General features: G+C 45.8%; 1 protein-coding gene across 2 annotated transcripts in view; it reads left to right on the top strand.

Moving 5' to 3' along the window:
* The first annotated feature begins 8,774 nt into the window (after positions 1-8,774).
* Positions 8,775-19,308, top strand: part of ETV5 (ETS variant transcription factor 5) — a 37,441-nt gene continuing 26,907 nt past the window's right edge. Inside the window, exons 1-5 of one of the 2 annotated variants that reach the window (XM_033150088.1) lie at positions 8,775-8,879; positions 10,899-11,042; positions 11,190-11,277; positions 11,417-11,464; positions 11,701-11,751. In XM_033150088.1, coding sequence (XP_033005979.1) covers positions 10,998-11,042; positions 11,190-11,277; positions 11,417-11,464; positions 11,701-11,751 — 232 coding nt within the window. In that variant the 5' untranslated portion in view covers positions 8,775-8,879; positions 10,899-10,997. Of the gene's footprint in view, positions 8,880-9,081; positions 9,107-10,898; positions 11,043-11,189; positions 11,278-11,416; positions 11,465-11,700; positions 11,752-19,308 lie in introns of those variants that run through there. The other variant, XM_033150089.1, reaches the window with a different exon arrangement.

The raw sequence follows: 19,308 nt of genomic DNA, 5'->3' as shown, positions 1-19,308 counted from the left end.
GCAAATGCCTTCTGCATACAGCCAGTGCCCAATTCACAGAGAGCCCCTCTAGGGCCATTGCGGGGGGGGGGGTGCTGCGCTGGCTTCTCCAGTGACATTGGCAGCTTGCTTTATTTCATGTGGCAGGCAATTTGTGGACTTAGCGCTTTGCAGAAAAGCAGGCCAAACTCTCTGCTCACTGGGGTAAGGTGTTGTTTACTCTCCTGCATTTACATCAGTGTAGAACTTTGGCCAAGGAATCTGGGGGTCTGCAGCTGGAACCTTTTGCATAAAGAAGTAAAGGCAGTTTCAGTAAGCAACCTTGTGATACTCCAGTACAGTATCTGCACCATGTCTGTTCCTTGCTATCTCTCTTTCTGTCACTCTGCACATTCAACTTTTTTCTCCTCCCATTCTTAATCTGCACATCTACAATTGTTTCCTCTCCCATCCCTGATCTTTCTGCCCCTCAGTGCTCTGAAGTGTACAGTATTTTGGGATATTGCCTAGAAGATAGATTCTGGGGGAATGCAGCTTGCTGAACAGCCATCCAGGATGAAAAGTTGAGTCAAATTATTTGCTGTGCTCTGCTTCTCCATGTAGTGAAGGACTGGGCCAGAGCTTTCGATCTCTTGTCAGTTTAGTGGGCTGCTTCATCATCTGGTCATCATCTTGCAAAATAGCAAGAATGCTAAACAGTGCCACCTCCACCACTGCACGGAATGGCTCGATGCACCACTTTGGCACCTAAGGAATCGCTGCCCAGTTAAAACAATTCCACTCCAAAGAAATGCAGTCCATTCATATGGTGGTGCTAGAAGCCGGCTCACAATCCACATTCATCCCATAATGACTGTTGATGAAACCAATATTTGCATACCGGTATATGAATGAAACATGAGCCTTTACAAATTAATCCCTGCAGCGAGAACATTTGCACCATCCAATTCCACCTCAAATGCCACATTTCCAGGTGGACATTTCACACGCTCAGCTGAGTCACCAGGTGTTGGGTAATCCAGTTCTGAGAAACTGAATTATATGTGTGCATGCCTGAAACAATCCAACATATAAAGTATGGAAGCGGTTTCTCTGGTTTTTGGTGGGGTTTTCTTTTTGGTAGTGGAGTGCTGTTAGTGTCATTCATGGGGTTGCTTAATTCCTAGGAGTCCATCCCACTGCTAAGCCACCTACAATGCTTTTACAGTATTCGGGAATCATGGCCTTACTGTTGAAATCCATGCCGACGAGGAATGTAGGAAACTGCTTTTATCAAGTCAGACCATTGGTTCATCCCAACCCTGCATGGAGATGCTGGCGATTGAACCTGGGACATTCTGCATGCAAAGCATGGGCTCTACCATTGAGCTGCAGCCCATCCCTCAATGACACGACCATCCTTGCTCCTGTCACTCTTGCTATCTGGTGGATGAAGTTGCTCTGTCCCAGTTTGGTTCATGCTCAGAAACCTCCTGATGGAACAACACAGCAGTCCCGTGATATAAATTCAGCATATGACAACACCAAACCACAAGCCAAACTCCCGATTGAAAACTTGGTATGCACAATGTTTGCCTCTGTTGCAGAAGCTATCAGACTAAACTGCACTTCACTAGCATCTCACTAACCAATCTTAGGGGACTCTCAGTGCAGCCAGAGAGAGGACCAGGTACATAATGGGACAAAATGGGCACCTCTCCATTTAGGCTGTAATCAATCCACACCTCCCGCCTAGTGTATTGTGTGAATACAGGCAGCTAGAGTTAATCCTGTTCCTCACCATGAAATGTACTGTATATCCTCCTGAGCATGGACTGCTCTTCCTCCTTTCCCATGGATCTCGATGTAGTTCCCTGCATGGAATTGTGTGAATTCGTAATGTAGCTCATGTTTATATGTAAATCCTAACCGATGTGGTTTTACATCAAATAAAATGACAATGAAGTAATGGCTAGTTCTGGGACGACTTTTGATTGAGAGCACCAGCTGGGGTATCATCTACTGCATTTCTTCAGGCACAATAGTGTGGCAGTGCTGCTGTCTCATGTGCCTGAAAATAAGCATCCTGTGTCCGGATTGCAGTAGTTCTCCAAGAAACTTTCTGACTCTTCAGTGTTCAAGGGCAACACAACTGCACCGAGTAGAAAGGAGGACCTAAAAAAGCAAGGGCACCTTCTGCAAAACAGGCCATAGCTAGCCCAGGTGCAGGAAAACAGCAGCATCAAAACAAACGGTGATGACAAAACAGAGGAGAACCCCAGTCGTAGGCACAGAGTAGGATGGTGGTGATCCCATTGTTCTCCATGCAAGAGAAAGAATAAAAATGACACTTGACCTGTTCAACCACATTTACAGTTGCCCATCATTCAAGTAGCCATTGGTTACAAGTCATTAGGGGACCAGTGGCAACCTCAGTCTCCCTGTCTTCTTATATTGGTGTTGGTGTTGCACACATGCACCACTTTATCGGCGTAATTGTAATACAACCCAGCCACAGCAGAGTCCTCGTCTCCAGCTATCATTACATTGTCTGTCTTAGGAAAGTGCTCATCATAACAACCCATTGCCACAATCAAGCCCATAATACCAGCTGCAATCAACAGCAACGTCAGTCCAAACCAAAATGAAACCTGAGGCTCCTCTCGCAGGCAATTGGCAAAATACACTCTAACCAAGGTTCTTGGAGTTCCTTCACTTTTAGCTGGTCTTTTCTTGAAGACCACATGTTGGATCTATCAGGTCATTCATTCACAGTTTATTGGAACATAGTCAGACCACTGGTCTATCTAACTATGTATTGCCCACTTATCATTCATGACCATTGGCCGATGGGGAATCCAATAACACCTGGAGGGTATTGCATTGGCTTCCCCTGGATATGCCAACCTGAACAGAGCTGTGAGCTCTTTCTTCTAGCCCTGACAGCTAAGGGAGACTTTAGATCACCTGCCTTCCTTGAAACTGGGTGAAGGGCATTGGACTGTCATTTGTCCTGTAAATAACAAATTCTGGATGGGAAGCATTTTGCCCTTGAGCTCTCATGTCTTCTATGCGTACCTGGCCCATCTCCAGCTATGACAAAGTCATGAAACAATTGTTGGGATGCTGCTAGAAGCAGGGGACTTCCAATCATTTCATTCTCTTCGTGTTTTGGAAGTCCAACAAAAAAGCAAGCCCAGTTGTAGCAGTGATAGAACATTTCCATTCATTTTTTTTAAAGGAACGTTTTTTTAAAATAAAAAAGACTGATTTATGTCATTGTAGCTGGTATAAATCAAAGCTCCTGGTTTAAAAATAATCAGTTTCTTTCCCCTCCCTGTCACCCTCCACCCCAGGAGAACAAAAATAAAAGGCAGCAGCAGGCAAGCTCACGTGTCTCCAAAAGCAAAGAAAAAACTCCATGTGAAAGGTATTGTGTTAAATTTAGAGCCTATGGTTGTTGGGGTTGGTTTTTTTAGAATGGGTTATATTTAGTCAAATTTATTCTACCCTCTCTCCAGCAGAGCTTCAGTGGAAAAGTATAATGTAGAAGGCAAAGGATGACTTCAAACAGTTTCTTCCATCAAACCAGCTAATAAAACAGGCTTTGTCGAGGCTGCAGAACCATCATTCCATGGGCCCACCACTTAGCCTTAGAAATAATTTTATACCCTAAAAATTGCACAGACTGGGCATAATTTTGGAAGCCGAGCCTGAATTATATCCTCCTGGCCACTTGCCAGAACAGATGGGTCCAAAGCTTCCCCCGCCCCCCAAAACCCCCAAATCCATTGGAACTGTTCAAGCTGTCAGTGTGAGGTGTCATAGCACATGCACATGTGCTAAGGAGGCCCAGAGGTCAGTTGCATGCATGGCCCATGAATGTGTTAACAGACCCACATGTGTTCAATACACATGACTCCCCCCACTCCGAGTTCTGGGTACTGTAGTTTGTTAACGGTGCTGGAAATAGTATCTTTGTGAGGGGAAGACTATAGTTCCCAGGGTTCTTTGGGGGAAGTCATATGCTTTAAATGTGCATTGAATATGTTTTAAATGTATATAATGTGGATCTAGATCTGGAGTTATGGAGGTGGATATTGTTCCTACATATTCACACACCCATAACAACACCTTGCAAAGAATACTGCCCATTGAAACCATAATAAATCTTCCCAAGAGTTACTTAAGAAAGTCCTGAAAGGAAGGCAGAAAAGAAGAAGCCCAGGCCAGGGAGTTCATAACCATCACCTCCTGAAGGTGGCCTCAGAGAAAGGTTGGGGCTCCCTGCCAACTTCCTGCCACAGGGATGGACAAATCCATCTCTGTTTGATCTGCATCGTTTTTGCATTCGATTATTCATAAATCTGTTCTGTCCCATTCCTGCACATTTGTTAACAGAAAGCATATGTTGTGACGTGTTTTTGGCACGTCTCCTGAACATATCACAAAATTTGGAGAAGTGCAAAATAAGAAAGATAATCACATTCTGATCTATGTGTTAATCCAAGACATGTGAATTAGGTCGGTTCACTTAAAACACAGACCAAATTTTTTTTCCCTTCAATTATATCCTGGGGCTACTTAAGAAAGACTTGTGTGCCTTGAGAGAAGGCCAACAAGAAGAGGTACGGGCCAGGGAGCTTGTCATTGGCTTCTGAAATCAGTGTGAGAAAACACAGTCCTGTATGTTGAACCATTTGTTTGTTTTTATTTTTTAAACTGCAAACCGCCTTGGCAAACAAGCGGTATTTAAATACAATGAATGAATGAATGAATGAATATCTCTCATGTGGTTCTATGTTAGTCCTCCAATTTTGCCATGGTGCCTACGGACAGCATAAATCACAAGTAGCCAACGCAATGCCCTAAATATGTTGAGGGACTCCAACTCCCATCAGCATGGCTTTCCATGATTCCTTCCCAAAGATGCCAGGGCTCTGTTGCTATCAGCATACAAAACTCTCCCTGTCACCCCACCAAAATGTGGGATATCTACAATGCAGTCAAACCAACAATGCATGTTTGCTAGATAGGCACATGATAGGAGCTGAAGCTCACAGAGTTTTCCTGTAAAGTTTGCTAGAGAGAACTCTGAGAGATGCTCCGACTGTGCCATGACCCAGGGAGGGCATAGCAGATATATACAGTGGCGGAGCTTCATGCTCCGGCACTGGGGGTGAACAGCAGATGGGGGCGTGGCTGGTGCATGCCCCAGGGGGCGTGGCACCCAGCATGGGGAGGGGCAGCCACGATGGCACTCCACCAGGATTGTGGTGCTGGGGGTGGTGCACTGTCTCCACCCCCCTCTTCCTCCACCAGTGGATATATATATATATACCAGTGTTCTGAGTGAGTAAATGTTATTTTTACCTTTTTACCTTTTACAAGATTGTTTGTGGGATTTAAAAAGGGAGAAAATACCAGGAGAATCCAGTCTGCCTTAAAGCAGCCTGTATTACTTAAATTAAAAAGCTAAAACTAGCCTATTTAAACTTACTTTTAAGTGATACTCTCTGCTGAATTCACAAACATGAGGAAAGAATGATAATATCTAATAAATATATCCTCTCCTAGCATCTATACTTATTCCTACACAAAGCCTCTAAGTAGCCCAGCAAGTAGAGTAGAGCTTGCCTAGGAACTGAACCCTAAGTGACCATCATGTCCCTAGACTAGCAAGCTCAACTTGCCTTATGCTTTCATTCCTGACCTTTAAAAAGGATAAGAGTGTTCTGTCTCCCTGCAATGCAAGTGGCAATTCCAAATTCCACACTGGAACTTAGTTTCACACCAGAAATGAATGAATGAATGAATGAATGATAGATAGATAGATAGATAGATAGATAGATAGATAGATAGATAGATGGTGTGTGTGCGTGCTCTTAGGGAAAGACGTAGGAAAAAGATAAAGTAACTCTCTCGGCAAGGAGGTGAAACCTCGCAACAAGCTGCTCTGCTTCCTCTTGCAACCCGCCTGTCTGTCTGAAACTGCAACTGACGCCAAAGCATGTCTTGGAAGCTCTCACTGGCCCGGACCCAAGTGTTCCCATAAGTTTAATTACATTGCTATCAGTTGAACAATTCATAGGAGCATGTTAAGATCAGAACAACTCAACAGGTTGTGAATTGGTAATGTTTTTAATAAGCCACTAGAGCAGCCTTTGCCAATGCAGTGCCCTGCAGATGTTTTGGACTACAACTCCCATCAGCCCCAGCCCATCTGCAGGGCATCACAATGGCAAAGGCTGAATCAGTGAGATAGTGGGGAAATGTGTGGAAGTGAAATGGAGTAGGTCAGCTGGTGAGGCCCAGACCAAGTTTGACTTCTCTTTTCCTGCTGGCTTTGTCCCACTTTTCTGTCCTCTGCTTACTCAGAGCTACTCTTGCAAGCCCTCTTTCCTCTTTCCCATGCCACAGTCTGCATCTTATGCCACTGCTGCTGCCTCTACTTCTGTATGACCTTCAGGGCCATGCCACCTTGACTTCCCTTTTCCCTCACACTGTTTCTTTGCTTACTTGCCTGCTGCTGCCATGTGCACCCTATCCTGTATTTCCGTTTTAAGGCTACCTGCGTTGCCCAACAAACCTCCTGTTCACTTGCCAGCAGGGCCTTGCAGAGCCAGGCAGAGGCCCGGGCCAGGTAGATAATGTGCCCCCCCTTTTTTTACCCTGGGGATCTCCAAAGTCTTATAAATAAGTAAGTATATACTGTAAATAATTTTCACAAAAGTTATGCTGACAAGCTTTTTAAAAATACATAGGGGAAATGACTGTTTTAAGTATTTACATTTAAATAATGGTGAGTGATTGTGAATATGCTGACCGAGGCCCCCTTTGGAATTGGAGGCCCGGGCCAAGTGGCCCATATGACCCCCCCCCCTGTTTGGGCCTGCTTGCCAGGCATAATGGGTGTCCATTCTGAGATGTTCTGTGCCAATGCCTTAGAATCACCCTCCCAGTTTCACTGGGGAAAGTGGCTCCCTCCAGTGGTGGAGCTTCATGCTCTGGCGGGGGGGGGGGGGCGGAGAGCAGGCGGGGACGTGGCACCCAGCAGGGGTGGGGGGCAGCCACGATGGCAACCCACCAGGATCGCACTGCTGGGGGCGGTGCACTCCCCTGCTCCCCTCTTCCTCCGCCAGTGGCTCCCTCTCCACTTCCGAACTGAGCAAACTGAAATTCAGGCAGTCTGGGGGACCTATTGACTTGCTGACTAGTTGTGCTAGATATATGCTACCTCCAGGATTACAGGTGCTGCCTTCATGGGCTGTTTGGCTATTGTGGGGAACAGGATGCTGGACTAGATGAGTCCTTCATTGGATCCTGCAGGGTGCTTCTTGTTTTCTCAACATGTAAGTAAGAATAGTGTCTCTGAGTGGGTGCAGCCCAAAAGCACACTTTGAGCAGCAGTACAGAAGCTGCTTTGCACATGGGGGTCTAGTTTAATCCCTAGCGTCTCCAAGCATGGGCATAGCCAAGGGGGCAGGCAGCTTTCCCCACCTAAATCCATCAAAATCAATAAAAAACTGAGGTTCTGCCCCCCCCCAACAAAAATCATGGCTTCACCCATGTCTCCCAAATCCCAAAGGAGTCCCGAAATGCCAGTCAGTGTAGACAGTCCTGAGCTAGGAGAGCCAGTGGTCTGACTTGGTTAAGGCAGCTTTCAAGCAAGTAAACAGACACAGGGCACTATAGTTACAATGCAACTCTATGCCTCTTTACTCATAAGGAAGACCCCACTTCATGCCAGGTTAAGTGTGTACACACTGGATTGCAGCCTGAGGCTATTCCAGAAGTCCCAGGAAGGATTCGCAGCAGTTTCTGCAGCCCGATCCTATCGCACCTCTCTTTGAGTTACAGTTACAGGTAAGTAGCTGTGTTGGTCTGCCATAGTGTGTGTGTGTGTGTGTGTGTGTGTGGTATGAAAGAAGTGTGCATGCACAGGAAAGCTCATACCAAGAACAAACTTAGTTGGTCTCTAAGGTGCTACTGGAAGGAATTTTATTTTTATTTTTTATTCTCTTTGAGTTAAGCATTACTGGCGCAACCGGGGCGTGGATCTGTCCAGCGACCCAACGGTCTAAGCCTGTGCGCGCATGGGCCGAAATGTTAACAGGCTTTGCACTGTTTGTAACGAAAAAAGCGGTCGTTGGATTAATGCCCAGACGAAAGTCCAGAAGATTTTGTTCCTGCCATTTCCCCCTTGCAGCTGAATGAGCAGGGCACTGCTGGGGGCACGGTGTTTTCCTCACGATGGCCCTGATTTCTGGTGGGGGTGGTAATAAGAATGAAGTTCAGGTGCCAAGATCGAGGGTGACCTGCTATGGCGATATTTCTTACTCCGGCGGCCGCCGAGCTGGCCGGTTGTCGTGAGACGGTCCTGCGTGCGGCAACGAGGCGAAAAAGAAGGCGGCGGCGGTGGCACGGGACCGTGCGCAGCCAAGGAGCGTTCACTTCGTAACGGAGCTGGCAAAAACAGACTCTCTGCCGCCGAGCTGCGCGTTCCCTTTAAATCCCTCCCTGCGCCTCTGCCTCGCCCTCGGAACGCGACCATTCTTTTTTTCCTTTTTATGAATGAAAACGCTCCTCGAAAAAGTATGTAAATCAAGGCCGCCTTGATTGGCTATATTTCCCTGGAGGAAAAAAACATTAGGCAGTTCATCGTTGCGAGGAGGCGGGCTTAGAACGCACTGCTGGGCCACCGCAGCCATTCAGGACCGGGAGGCGTTGCAACATCCGAGCGCCATTGGGTGCGTGGTAGGGTAAACAAGCTGAGACTGACAACCTCTGGCGGGGCCGTGGGCCAATAGGGACGGGGTGGGGCGGGCTCTAGAGGCCGCTCGGGGGCTCCGGCAGCAGCCCGAGGAAGAACCGGGGCTTCTAGCGACTGCACAGCGGCAGCGCACTAGTTCTATGGCCAGGTGAGGAGGGGCGAAGGCGACTCTGCCTCCGGGGACTGGGGTCGGGGCCGGGGGTCCTGAGCGGTGGGGTGCTGGGAGTTGTGGGACCGGCTGGGCGGCCTGAGGAGGAGGTTGGTGGGGGCGCAGGTGTTCGGGGGTGCAAAGTAGGGGGGGGGGGGTTGTGTTTGGATAAGCTTGGGATGCCGTGACTGAGATGGAAGCAGTGATCCGGTCTGCTGGAGCCTGGGGTAAGCAATGGTGCTGGATCTCAGGTGCGGGAGGGGGCAGGTCTGGGGGCTGCAAAAGAGTGCCGGGCGGGAGGAGAAGCTACAGCGTAGCTTTTCCAAGGGAAGGCTGCACAGCCGCGCCGCCACAGGCTGCAGCAGGCACTGGCTAGGTCGGGAGCTGGTTGCTGCTGGTGGTTTTTTTTGTGAATGTGGGCGATTTTATGAATGGAGCTGGTTTTGTGTGAATGAAGCCTTGAGTGCGGGGGCGGGGGTTGCGTCTCCTCGCGGCGTTCTGCACAGGGCTGTAGGGGTGGGGGCGCCTCTGAAGGCGTTTCTCGAGTGGAGCGAGCTGGGAAGTGCGTGCCTTGTTTTTGTGAATGGGGCCCTACGCCGGGGATCTCGTTACACTCTACCTGCTCTTGTTGCTTGCTCTGCCATTCATAAAACTTAAGCCAGATTTGCACAAGGGGGAGGGGATGCTAATTGTATTGTTTGGCTGCGTTAAAGGCTTTTCCTAGGGGCACCGGGGGGGGGAGAGAGAGGCGAATCGCAGCGGCCAGATAGAAAAGCGGATTTAGTACGCGCGACATAATGTTTTTAAAGATGTTGTTTCCAATCGCGTTTTTGCCCCCCCCCCTTTTTTTTTGCTCTGAATCGACGGGGCAAGTTCGGAATGGAAGATATTTGTGTCCGGGGTGATATTTAGAGCAGTTTGCAACAGTTAGTCAGCTAGGCTAGATAAAGAAGTTCATAAGCGGTCTCGCTACCACCACCTTTCTGTCTCGTCTCTCGCCCCCCGCCGCCAACCCCATGTTATGAAACGCACTTACTCGAGTTTTTCGGGTTTTTTAAGACCACAGATTCTGTATTTTTGAGAAGAGTTCGTTGAAAATACTGCTTCTTTTAAACAGGCCATAAATCTCTCTTGTGTTTAAACTTCACGGTGAATTTACTTAAGGGATGACTGAAAACTGCCCTTTGCTTAGCAGATTTCTTGAAGATATACGGGCTGTTCAAGAGCAGCAAAAGTTGCATCAGCAGAACAAGGGACCCAGCAGTTTTCCATTTTGCGCTGGGTCTTATGTCAACCTAACATGCATATTTCTTGCAGTGTGTTTTTGAGCTTTCGAGTAAATTATCCGAGATTTTCTTGGCAAACAAAGGTTTAGATCAGCAAAAAAATAAGCTACTTCAAACAATGCTTGAATGGCTACAGTACTAAGCACAGTTTCTGGTAGCATTGAAATCAAGGGAACTTTTCGGTTTGCATTAGTTAGGCGTAAGTTAAAAGAGCATTGGCTCTCTTTGTAACCTACAGGAGTTGCATGCAGATAATTATCATCTCCAGAAAGCCAAGCTGTTTCACTAACTCCAGTCGACTTTCCTGTGCACTTGTTGCTATTTATATTTTATCTTTCGACCATGTAGGGAGAAAATGTACTCCAAGCCATGTGATCTCTGCCTTATAATCCATGCCGTTCTCCCTATGTTTGTTCTTAAGCGGTTGTAATTCGCATTTAGTGATGTCACGACTGTTTCCATAGTAACTCTGTGACATCATGGATTAAAGGTTGGGGCTTTGGTGTGATTTAAAAAGAGCAGCAACTTAATGAATGGATATCATAGCAACTAGCTAGAGGGGGGGTAATACTATAATTTGTCTTCCTCCCTCCCCCATGTTTAATGTATGTTAACTAAGCACAAAAGATAATCCTCAAAGCTTGCAGAACATGTGCTGTTAGAGATGGTCTCTTCAGGTGCCTTAAAGGCAGAACATTGTGTGATTCCTCTGTCTTTCTCTTCTCTCTTCCAGCCTGAAATCTGCCAGAACTAGATTCTGAAAACTCTTCTCATCCTGGAATTACTCAATGCTAAAAACGTTCGAGGGAATATTAAAGAATTTGCAAGCACAATGGATGGTTTTTATGATCAGCAGGTCCCTTTCATGGTCCCTGGGGTAGGACTTGTCTTCATTTTTTTAATGTGGTTTTGTTTTCTTATCATGTGGTGCCCCCTGCTCCTTTGTACAAAGTTCATGTTGCTTCTGCTGTTTTGTGTTTTTGAACGATTGCCCTTCATGGTTACATTTCTTTGCTTCTACCAGAAACCTTGCACAGATGAATATCGAGGCAGGCCAATAAATGACAGAAAAAGGAAGTTTCAGGACACTGACTTGGCTCATGATTCTGAAGGTAGCGAAGAATTGCATCTTTTTTTTTTTGGTTGATGTTTGAAAAAAGCATCTTTGAAACATCACCATTTTAAGCAGCATGTGTAAAAAGCATGTAAGCAGAAAAAAATACTCCATTTTTTGTTCTTATTTTCTTTCAGAATTGTTTCAGGATCTCAGCCAGTTGCAGGAGGCTTGGTTAGCTGAAGGTAAATCCTTGTTGATGTCACAATTCTGTGTCTCATTGCGCTTTGATAACCTATTGGCTATGATAATTGGTCGTGCTTGTCATTTCCATGGAATCTTTTTTTCCCTCGCTATTTTGTAATGTATGACATTAATATTTATTTTGGCTTGTGAGCTCCTTTGTCTTTGGATAAGGAAATGTAGCGTTTAATTTATTAATTAATTGGTGAAAAACCTTGTTTTTCCCCCTTTCTTTTAGCCCAAGTTCCTGATGATGAACAGTTTGTCCCAGATTTCCAGTCCGATAACTGTAAGTCATTGTCTTGTTCATTTGTCTGCCTGCTGTGAAATCTGTATTGTCATTGCAAGATGTGTGACAGGTTTTAGTTGCTCCCTTGGTTTTTGCTTCTGTTAATTAAATGTAGCTCCAAAGTGTATTTTTGCAAGTTTTTTGTCAAATCTATGGATCTTGACGAGAAGGTAGCAGACAGAAGGTGTGGACACTGGCTGTTCTGTTAACAGCACTGCTTTAATTGGCGGACTTATGATTTATTTGAGCATCTCTGGGGCTGCCTATTAACCTTGATCTCTGCAGAACCCTTTCAAGCCCCCATGAATACTTCATAATGTAAGAGATATTAAAATCCATTTGACAGCAAGCACAAGAGCACTCTGTATCTCACCAGCCCTGTGCCTCCCAATTCCCTCAATGACTTTTCTGGCTATTATAGCCGCAGCTACAGCGAAGCTGTGAAGGACAAAGCTTTGCTGGTGAAACTTGAGCAGCTTTAGGGAGCATTCGTCATTGGCAAGCCAGCAGCTCTGAGAAGGCGGCTAGAGAAGCCGTCCCTCTCACACTGCACCCCCCCCCAAATGCTCCCTTACCTGCAGCATCTGAGAACTCAGCACCTGGGCCTCTGCAGGCAGCAAGCTATTTAGGCACACATGCTTTCTGCATATTTTTTGACTGTGATTTGGGGGCGTTAGAGGTTAAATAAAAGCAAGATGATGTTCTTAAAAGTGTAAAGTGGAAATGTCACTCCGCATCCAGTCAGGGTGTGTGTGTGGTGTGTGTGTGTGTAGCTGTTCCGATTGCCACAGAATTTGAAGGGAAGAAAACATAGCCTGCGGTGGAACGGATTCTTGATTCAAACTCTGTCACAGCATGCAGTGGTGTATCTTGTGCTACAGTAAATGCATGTTAATTATTGCCCTTTGATTACTTTGAAGTAATTGGGAAGCTTGCCATGAAAGCTTCCTCAGACTGGTGTGTGTGTGTGTTTTCTTTCTTCCTTCCTCCTCCTCCTCCCTGAGATGAAAGGCAGCCTGGAGTAAGAATTTTTCTCTCTGTGTTGACATTCTAACCCAACCCTTCCAGTTCTCCTGCTCGGAGCAGTATAAACTGCAGCCGGGCTGTGTGGGAGGAGATGTTGGCAGAGGCTCTCTCTCTCTCTCTCTCAGCCAGCTTTTACGGTTCAGGAGCCTGAAGGATTGTGGGGAAAACAAAATGTCTTCTCCAGTGTTCTGGGCCTCTGCAGCAAACCTTTATGAGAGGCATTAGGAGTTCTGTTTGGGTTAAGAAGCCTTTTCCTTCTGGCCTGAGCATTCTCGATGTATTCTGTGTTTGTGGTGAGCAGGTCGATGGCAGGAGGAGATTCTCAATGGAAGCTGTTTTTATATCAATGAGCAGCTTCCTGCCTGGAATGCATCTAGTAATGCCAAATTTAAATCTTACTGGAACGTGTGTGTAGGGGAGACAGGCTTCCCTTCTGACCTGTGTTAGTCTTTCAAGTCACTCAGGCTAGTGAAACCAATTGCCAGAGGTTGGAGAGAGGATTGTCCCCTGTGTATAGCAGAAGGGCTAAATTCTGAGCGAAGGTGAGAAGACATATCGCTAAAACCTGCTGAAGTTCCCAAAGAGTGAGGGGATCTCCAATATTTACTTTTTTAAAAGGTGGAAAGATAATATGGGGCCCAGAATCTGCAAAGTGAAACTCTGTGAGGCTCAGTAATGCAGTTTGCTGTATAGCACCAGAATAGCTGTATGAATAGATGAATAAAGAGAAATGAACGGGGCACTTGAAAGCGTTTCTGGAGCTCTTGCTTAATATGTCATAGATGGATGTATGATGACTCATGGTTTGCATTATTACTGTGGTTTCTGGCACAGAAATCAACTGCTGCATGAGTAACATGCTAATCCTAAACACCCTTAACTTGAGTTCCGTTTAAACTTGGTGCCAAGTGAATGAGTTTAGAATTGGGGCTGCTAAGGATACAGTTGGTGCTGTTTTGCCTCAAAATGTTTGCTTGGAATGTGTGGTCTTAGAATTAGGACCAGTCCTATGTATTTTAATTTGGATCATGGTGGTGGGTTTTCATTTTTCTGCTGCTTCCTATTACTTGTTGGTCTTAACTGTCCTATTTTTATTTTTCTACTATTTTTTCCGCTTTAATGAGGGACTCTTCCAGATGTTGGGTGGCATCCAATGCTGTCTGCCCACTTGCGTAATGAGACTTTTGGTTTCTCTTTGCCCGCCCACCCACGTGCTCCCGAAATCTACTCTGACGGGTTAGGGGTTGCTAGGGGGAGGAGAGTAAGGAGAAGCCCCACAGCACAAGAGGATGCCTGCTCACACTACCTTGGATCTCACCCACTGTGGTTTTTCAGACAATTGTTAGCGTTTGTTGAGCAGGCTCCAGATGGCTTTCCTCTATGGTAACGGTTCTGTTTTGGTGAGAGAGACTAATTCCCTTGGCTAGCAAATTACATAATGGTTCACTCTCTCTGTGTTTGTGTGTGTCACCTCTGACATCGCCAGTGGACAACTCTCTTCCCTTATCCACACATCCTATCCTGTGACAATTTGAAAATGCTTGGGAGGCTGAGCTCTCCCTTTCTGTGCCCACCACGCATTTCTTGCTATTTGCTAATTCAGGGGTTTCTTATTGCTCATATTTTTCCATTTTAAAATGTGGACTACTTTGGACAACTGATTGAAAAAGTGAGATGTACAATAAAAAAGAACAAAGAAAGGAAGAAAACTTCAATGGTTTTTTTAAAGGAAAAGTGAACTTGAATTTTAAGTTGCCCAGGGGGATAATATGAGGTTAAACATAGAGTTAATACATAAAATATTGATTAGAATAAATGATCCTCAACCCAAAAAAAGGTGTAGGGACACTTGGGTATCCTCAACATGGGAACCCAGCCAAGCTGCAACTCTTGCCCACCCCAGCTATATAGCCTGCCATTTTGTCAACCTTTTCTTCGTCCTGTGGAGCAGTAAGGATGTATTTTCTCTTGAAGTAGCCTTCAATAACCCTGTGAAGGTTAAAAGGGTGAACAGTTACAACCTTCTTCCTGTACGTTCCTGATAATGACTTGAATTATTAAACAGGCAACGACTTCCTGTGGCTAAGGATGGGTTTGTGGATAAAGATAAAGGGGCCGGGGGAGACAATGGTATTTCAAAGAGTTGATAACAGTCTTGAAGAGGGATTGCGGTTCCTATGTATACACTCGAACTTGTTACTTTGATTTATGTTGTTGCATCTGGACTTGCCTGCTATATTTAAGCTCCACTGCGGGTCTTAAGTTAGCCATCACTAACTTGGCCCTGTCTTCTATGAATGGGTACTGGACATGATGGCTTTGTACTACCTCCAGTGTCAAAGAGGCATATGTCTCTGAATACCGGTTGCTGGGAATCACAAGTGGCAGAGAGGGCTGCTGTCCTCAGTGTTCGAAGCTCCCATTGTTTTCTGCACATTTTGCGACCGGGAATTTCATCAGCGCAAGCAGTTTCTGAGCTCTGGGTGCAGTACTGCGCCTAAGATTTCAGATTAAAACTGCAGAGTGGAAGGAAAGGAGGACCTTTTTCTGCCTCCCTTACTTCCAGCTACTCTCTGGAGACTGGAGAAGAAACCCTCTTAAGAATATTTGGGCAGAGGAAGGACTAGACCACGTGAAAAATGAACATAATGTTTTAGCTGCAGTTCGTACATTTTCAGCTTTGTATTCTTGTTATTAAAAAGCGTGCCTAGACATTCTGTTGTTGCGCCCTTCACCTAGGTTTAAGATGCCATTTAGCTCCTAGCTTTCATATCTCAGTTTCTAACACTGGCTGTCCTGTGTCCTGCTTGCAGGCTTCCCATAGGCATCTTCTGGTTGGCCACTCTGAGAACAGGATGCTGGACTAGATGGGGCTTTGGCCTGATCCAGTGGTGCTCTTTGCATCATCTTAACTCCCATTGTTTTCAATGGTTCTACTCTTAAATCAGAATTCAAGCTGTCGCTCCAGTTAATGACTTTATTTACAAGGTGGCTTACACAAAATCAACACAGCGAAACCTAAGACCAGAGTGAGATGCAACAAAAAACAAATACAGATCACTTTTGGTAAACTGATCTGGATCATTGTACACCTGCTTAAGGAATGACATACACTTAGGGCAACACCAGCCTAGCAATTGAGCCTTAATCTCCTTGCCTCTTGTCTTTGCAGAACGGATGAGGTCAGAGATCATGGGGCAAGTTTTTGTATCTTTTCAACCTGTCAAATCCTCTTTAGCCAAAAGTGATGGGGAACAACATTTAACTAACTTGAGTTCAGAGTCGCCTCATTGAAATTACTGAATGTATGTTAGTCATGGCCATTAATTTTAATGGGACAACTCTTGAGTAAAAATCTGTATAATGCTACTCAAATTGTATACTTCATAGGAAGCAATTCCCTTCTTAAACAACTTTCATTTCTCTTGAAAATATTGTTGGTCTGTCAACAATGATCTCTGTGTTGTGACAACATAGCTAAAGAAAGTGCCTCGATTTCTGCTGATCAACTCCCATCTCTTTCATCATGAAGTATTTTTAACCACTTCAGTTGGAGTCAATTCAAATGAAGGACTACCCGGTATTTTGATAATACACTAGTGCCGAGAATGGGTAGAGAATGTTGAAAACTCTGAATTATGCTTCCTGCACTTCACGTTTTCCTTGGTGAAAGCATACAGGTGCACTACAGTGAATGAGAAAGAGAGAGAGAGAGAGAGAGAATTTGAAGAAATTGGGCAATTGTTTTCTGGTTTGGGTCACATCTATTTGTAGACACCCTTTGTGGGTCAGAAAAAGGGGAAAGAAGAGCAGAGTTCAGAGATAGGTTCAAAATTGCATGAAAAGCCTTGAAGCATAGAGACTTTGTCCCTTGCCCCTTGATCTCTGACCTCATCAGTTCTGCAAAGACAAGAGGCAAGGAGATTAAGGCTCAAATGCCAGGCTGGTGTTGCCCTGAGTGTACGTCATTCCTTGAGCAGGTGTACACTGATCCAGATCAATTGGCTTTCCATACCCACAAAGCCACACTGTTACCAAGCAACCTGTTTGTGTGTACAAGTTGCTTAGGAGTTGGGAGCAATCCACTTCAGTGTGGAAACCAGGTAATGATGGCTGCACATAAGGTCATGGGCAGGTGGTTGGTATCATGCAAGCAAAGATACATCCCTGCATAGAGTCTTCAATAGATATCACCAGCTTTCTAACGGCAGTGTGAGGATTTGAGCACAATGCAGTATTGGCAAAGCGTTTATGGCCGCATACCCTGATATAACCCATGCAGGCACTGCAAACAACACTGTGACTTTTGAGAAGTCGCTTTCCATAGGGAAGTAGCCAACGAACACATCCTGTCAGCGCAAGGGTTTCCACTTGTGCAACATAGCTCCCCCCCCCGTAAACCGCCAAAATCTGTTCTAGAGGTTTTCCAAGCCCGCCAGAACAGATTTGGGAATGGTGTGGGGTATGCGCAGGGGGAGGAGGGGGGAAGTTCCATTGCGCAAGCGGAAATCCTATGCGCTGACGGGACACGTTAGTTGGCTACTGCCCAAACAGATTAGATAATTTGCCTTCTTTTGGGCCATATGCAAGTCTTTTGACTCTAGTTCTGTTTTTCCAGCTTATGGATATGTGTTTCCTCCTCTGAAAAGTGTGCGAGTCATCAGACTCATGGTGAAAATGCATATTTCAGCACAAGCCTCCATCAGGAAAATCACATGGTGCAGCTTTTGCTGCACTGTTTTGCTTGAGAGTGTGGATGGGGAATTTCATTCCCACCACCCACCCCTCAAAAGGATTCTCAGCAACTAGAAAGAAAGCAAATCCAAGGAAAGGAGTATCAGGCTAAACATTCTCCTTGACATGCTAGGTTTCTGTGTGCAGGGAGATTTCGGGGGGAGACATGCATTCCAGCACATGATCCCGCAAAGAAACTCTAAAGTGGTGCAGTCTAGCAGCACCACATGAATCTCCTGATGGTGTATTCTGGGTCATTCTACAGTATTTGCATAGTTAGAGCTAAGGCAATAGGAAAGAGAGTAATTTTGAAATTTGGACATTCAGGACCAAATGGGACACCTGTCTTCTAAACATCTGTCACCCTCTGAAAGCTTACATCTCTAAACTGGCAAACTGTACCATGATAACTCCTGGTGAAAGCAGTATTGTGGGGTCTCTGCTATGGCATCAGTGAATGGGGTTGAGAGCTCCGCTGGCACAAAGCTCTTTGCATGCAAGTTCCTGGCTGATTTCTTGGTGCTGTTTCAGCATCTATTGTCCTGCTTCACTGCCAGTGCGCAGATAAACAAGGCAAAAGCCCTTGACGCCTCCCACCCCCAGCAGTGCTGCATTCCTGACTTCCTCTCTACCTTGGCGTGTTGAGACATAACCTATAGTTGTGCTGCTTGCTTCTTTCTTTCTAGGGTCTAATTATAGTTAACGTATTAGAACAGGGAAATGAGAATGTGTACTTTCTCTGAGGCATGCGCGCGCGCGCACACACACACACACACACACACACAAACACAAAAATATCTGCCTTTGAGGCACTGAGCTCTTCCTCTGAGTGCTGGCACAGGTGTGTGTACCTCAAGTCAGCACCCAAGGAAGGCACTTTAGGGATGGCCTGCTTCTCTTGTTGCCTAGTAAGGCTTCAGAGGCTGCCGTTGCCAATACAGTAATGGATGAAGATTTAGTGGTTAGGAGGGGTGTGCAACGGGGGTGGGGGGGAGAGATAGAGATATTACCTTGGTTTTTCAAACAGCTTAATTCATGAACAACTTGGAACTTGAACGCCGCAAACCCGGAAGTAGGTGTTCCGGTTTGCGAACTTTGCCTCGGAAGCTGCGCCTTGGTTTGCGAATGTTTCAGAAGTCGAATGGACGCATTCTGTTTGAAATCCAAGGTACGGCGGGCTGTATCAAAAGTTTTATTTGCTTTGGAGGTTTTTAGGTGGAGGTGGTGTTTTGTTACTTTTCCCCTTTGGCTGCTCAGAAGCGGCATAATGCATGTCTGTTACTTGCTTGATCAGGATTTCCAGACCTGTCTCAAATGTGCATCTTCAGTGCGGATGCTGCTTGCCTTGTTTTGTTTGATGGAATGCACACTTAGATAAGTGACCCAGTGGGCACCTTGCTGTGGATTGTGGGGGGCAGTATTCCATTAAAAACTGGGCAGTTCCAGTAGGCAATGTCTGCACTTGAACCTGTGTCTGGTTTTATCCAGCAGCCCTTTTAAACTGCAACAGTGCTTTTCTTTCATGGATGGAAGAGGGGAAAGGGAGCTTGTGGTCATCCAGATGTTGTTGTGAGGAGGGACTTCTTTTAGATAAGCAGGATTTCCCTGCATACTACAGAGGGCCTCTTCAGTCTGTGAGGACTCCCTCCAACCTTCCCCCTCCCCCGTCTCCCTTGTTTGGATGTCTCCTGAATGGAAACCCTGGATGCAATGGGGTGGGATGAGAGTGATTTTTCAAGCTGAGATATTGCGTGGGTGGGACATCAAAAGCCAGCCTGTACAGGCAAGTCTTGGCTG

This window comes from Lacerta agilis, chromosome 5, assembly GCF_009819535.1.
Source record: "Lacerta agilis isolate rLacAgi1 chromosome 5, rLacAgi1.pri, whole genome shotgun sequence".
NCBI classification, from domain to species: domain Eukaryota; kingdom Metazoa; phylum Chordata; class Lepidosauria; order Squamata; family Lacertidae; genus Lacerta; species Lacerta agilis.
The sequence above is the reverse complement of the archived record's forward strand: the minus strand, read 5'-3'. Positions and strand labels throughout refer to the sequence as shown.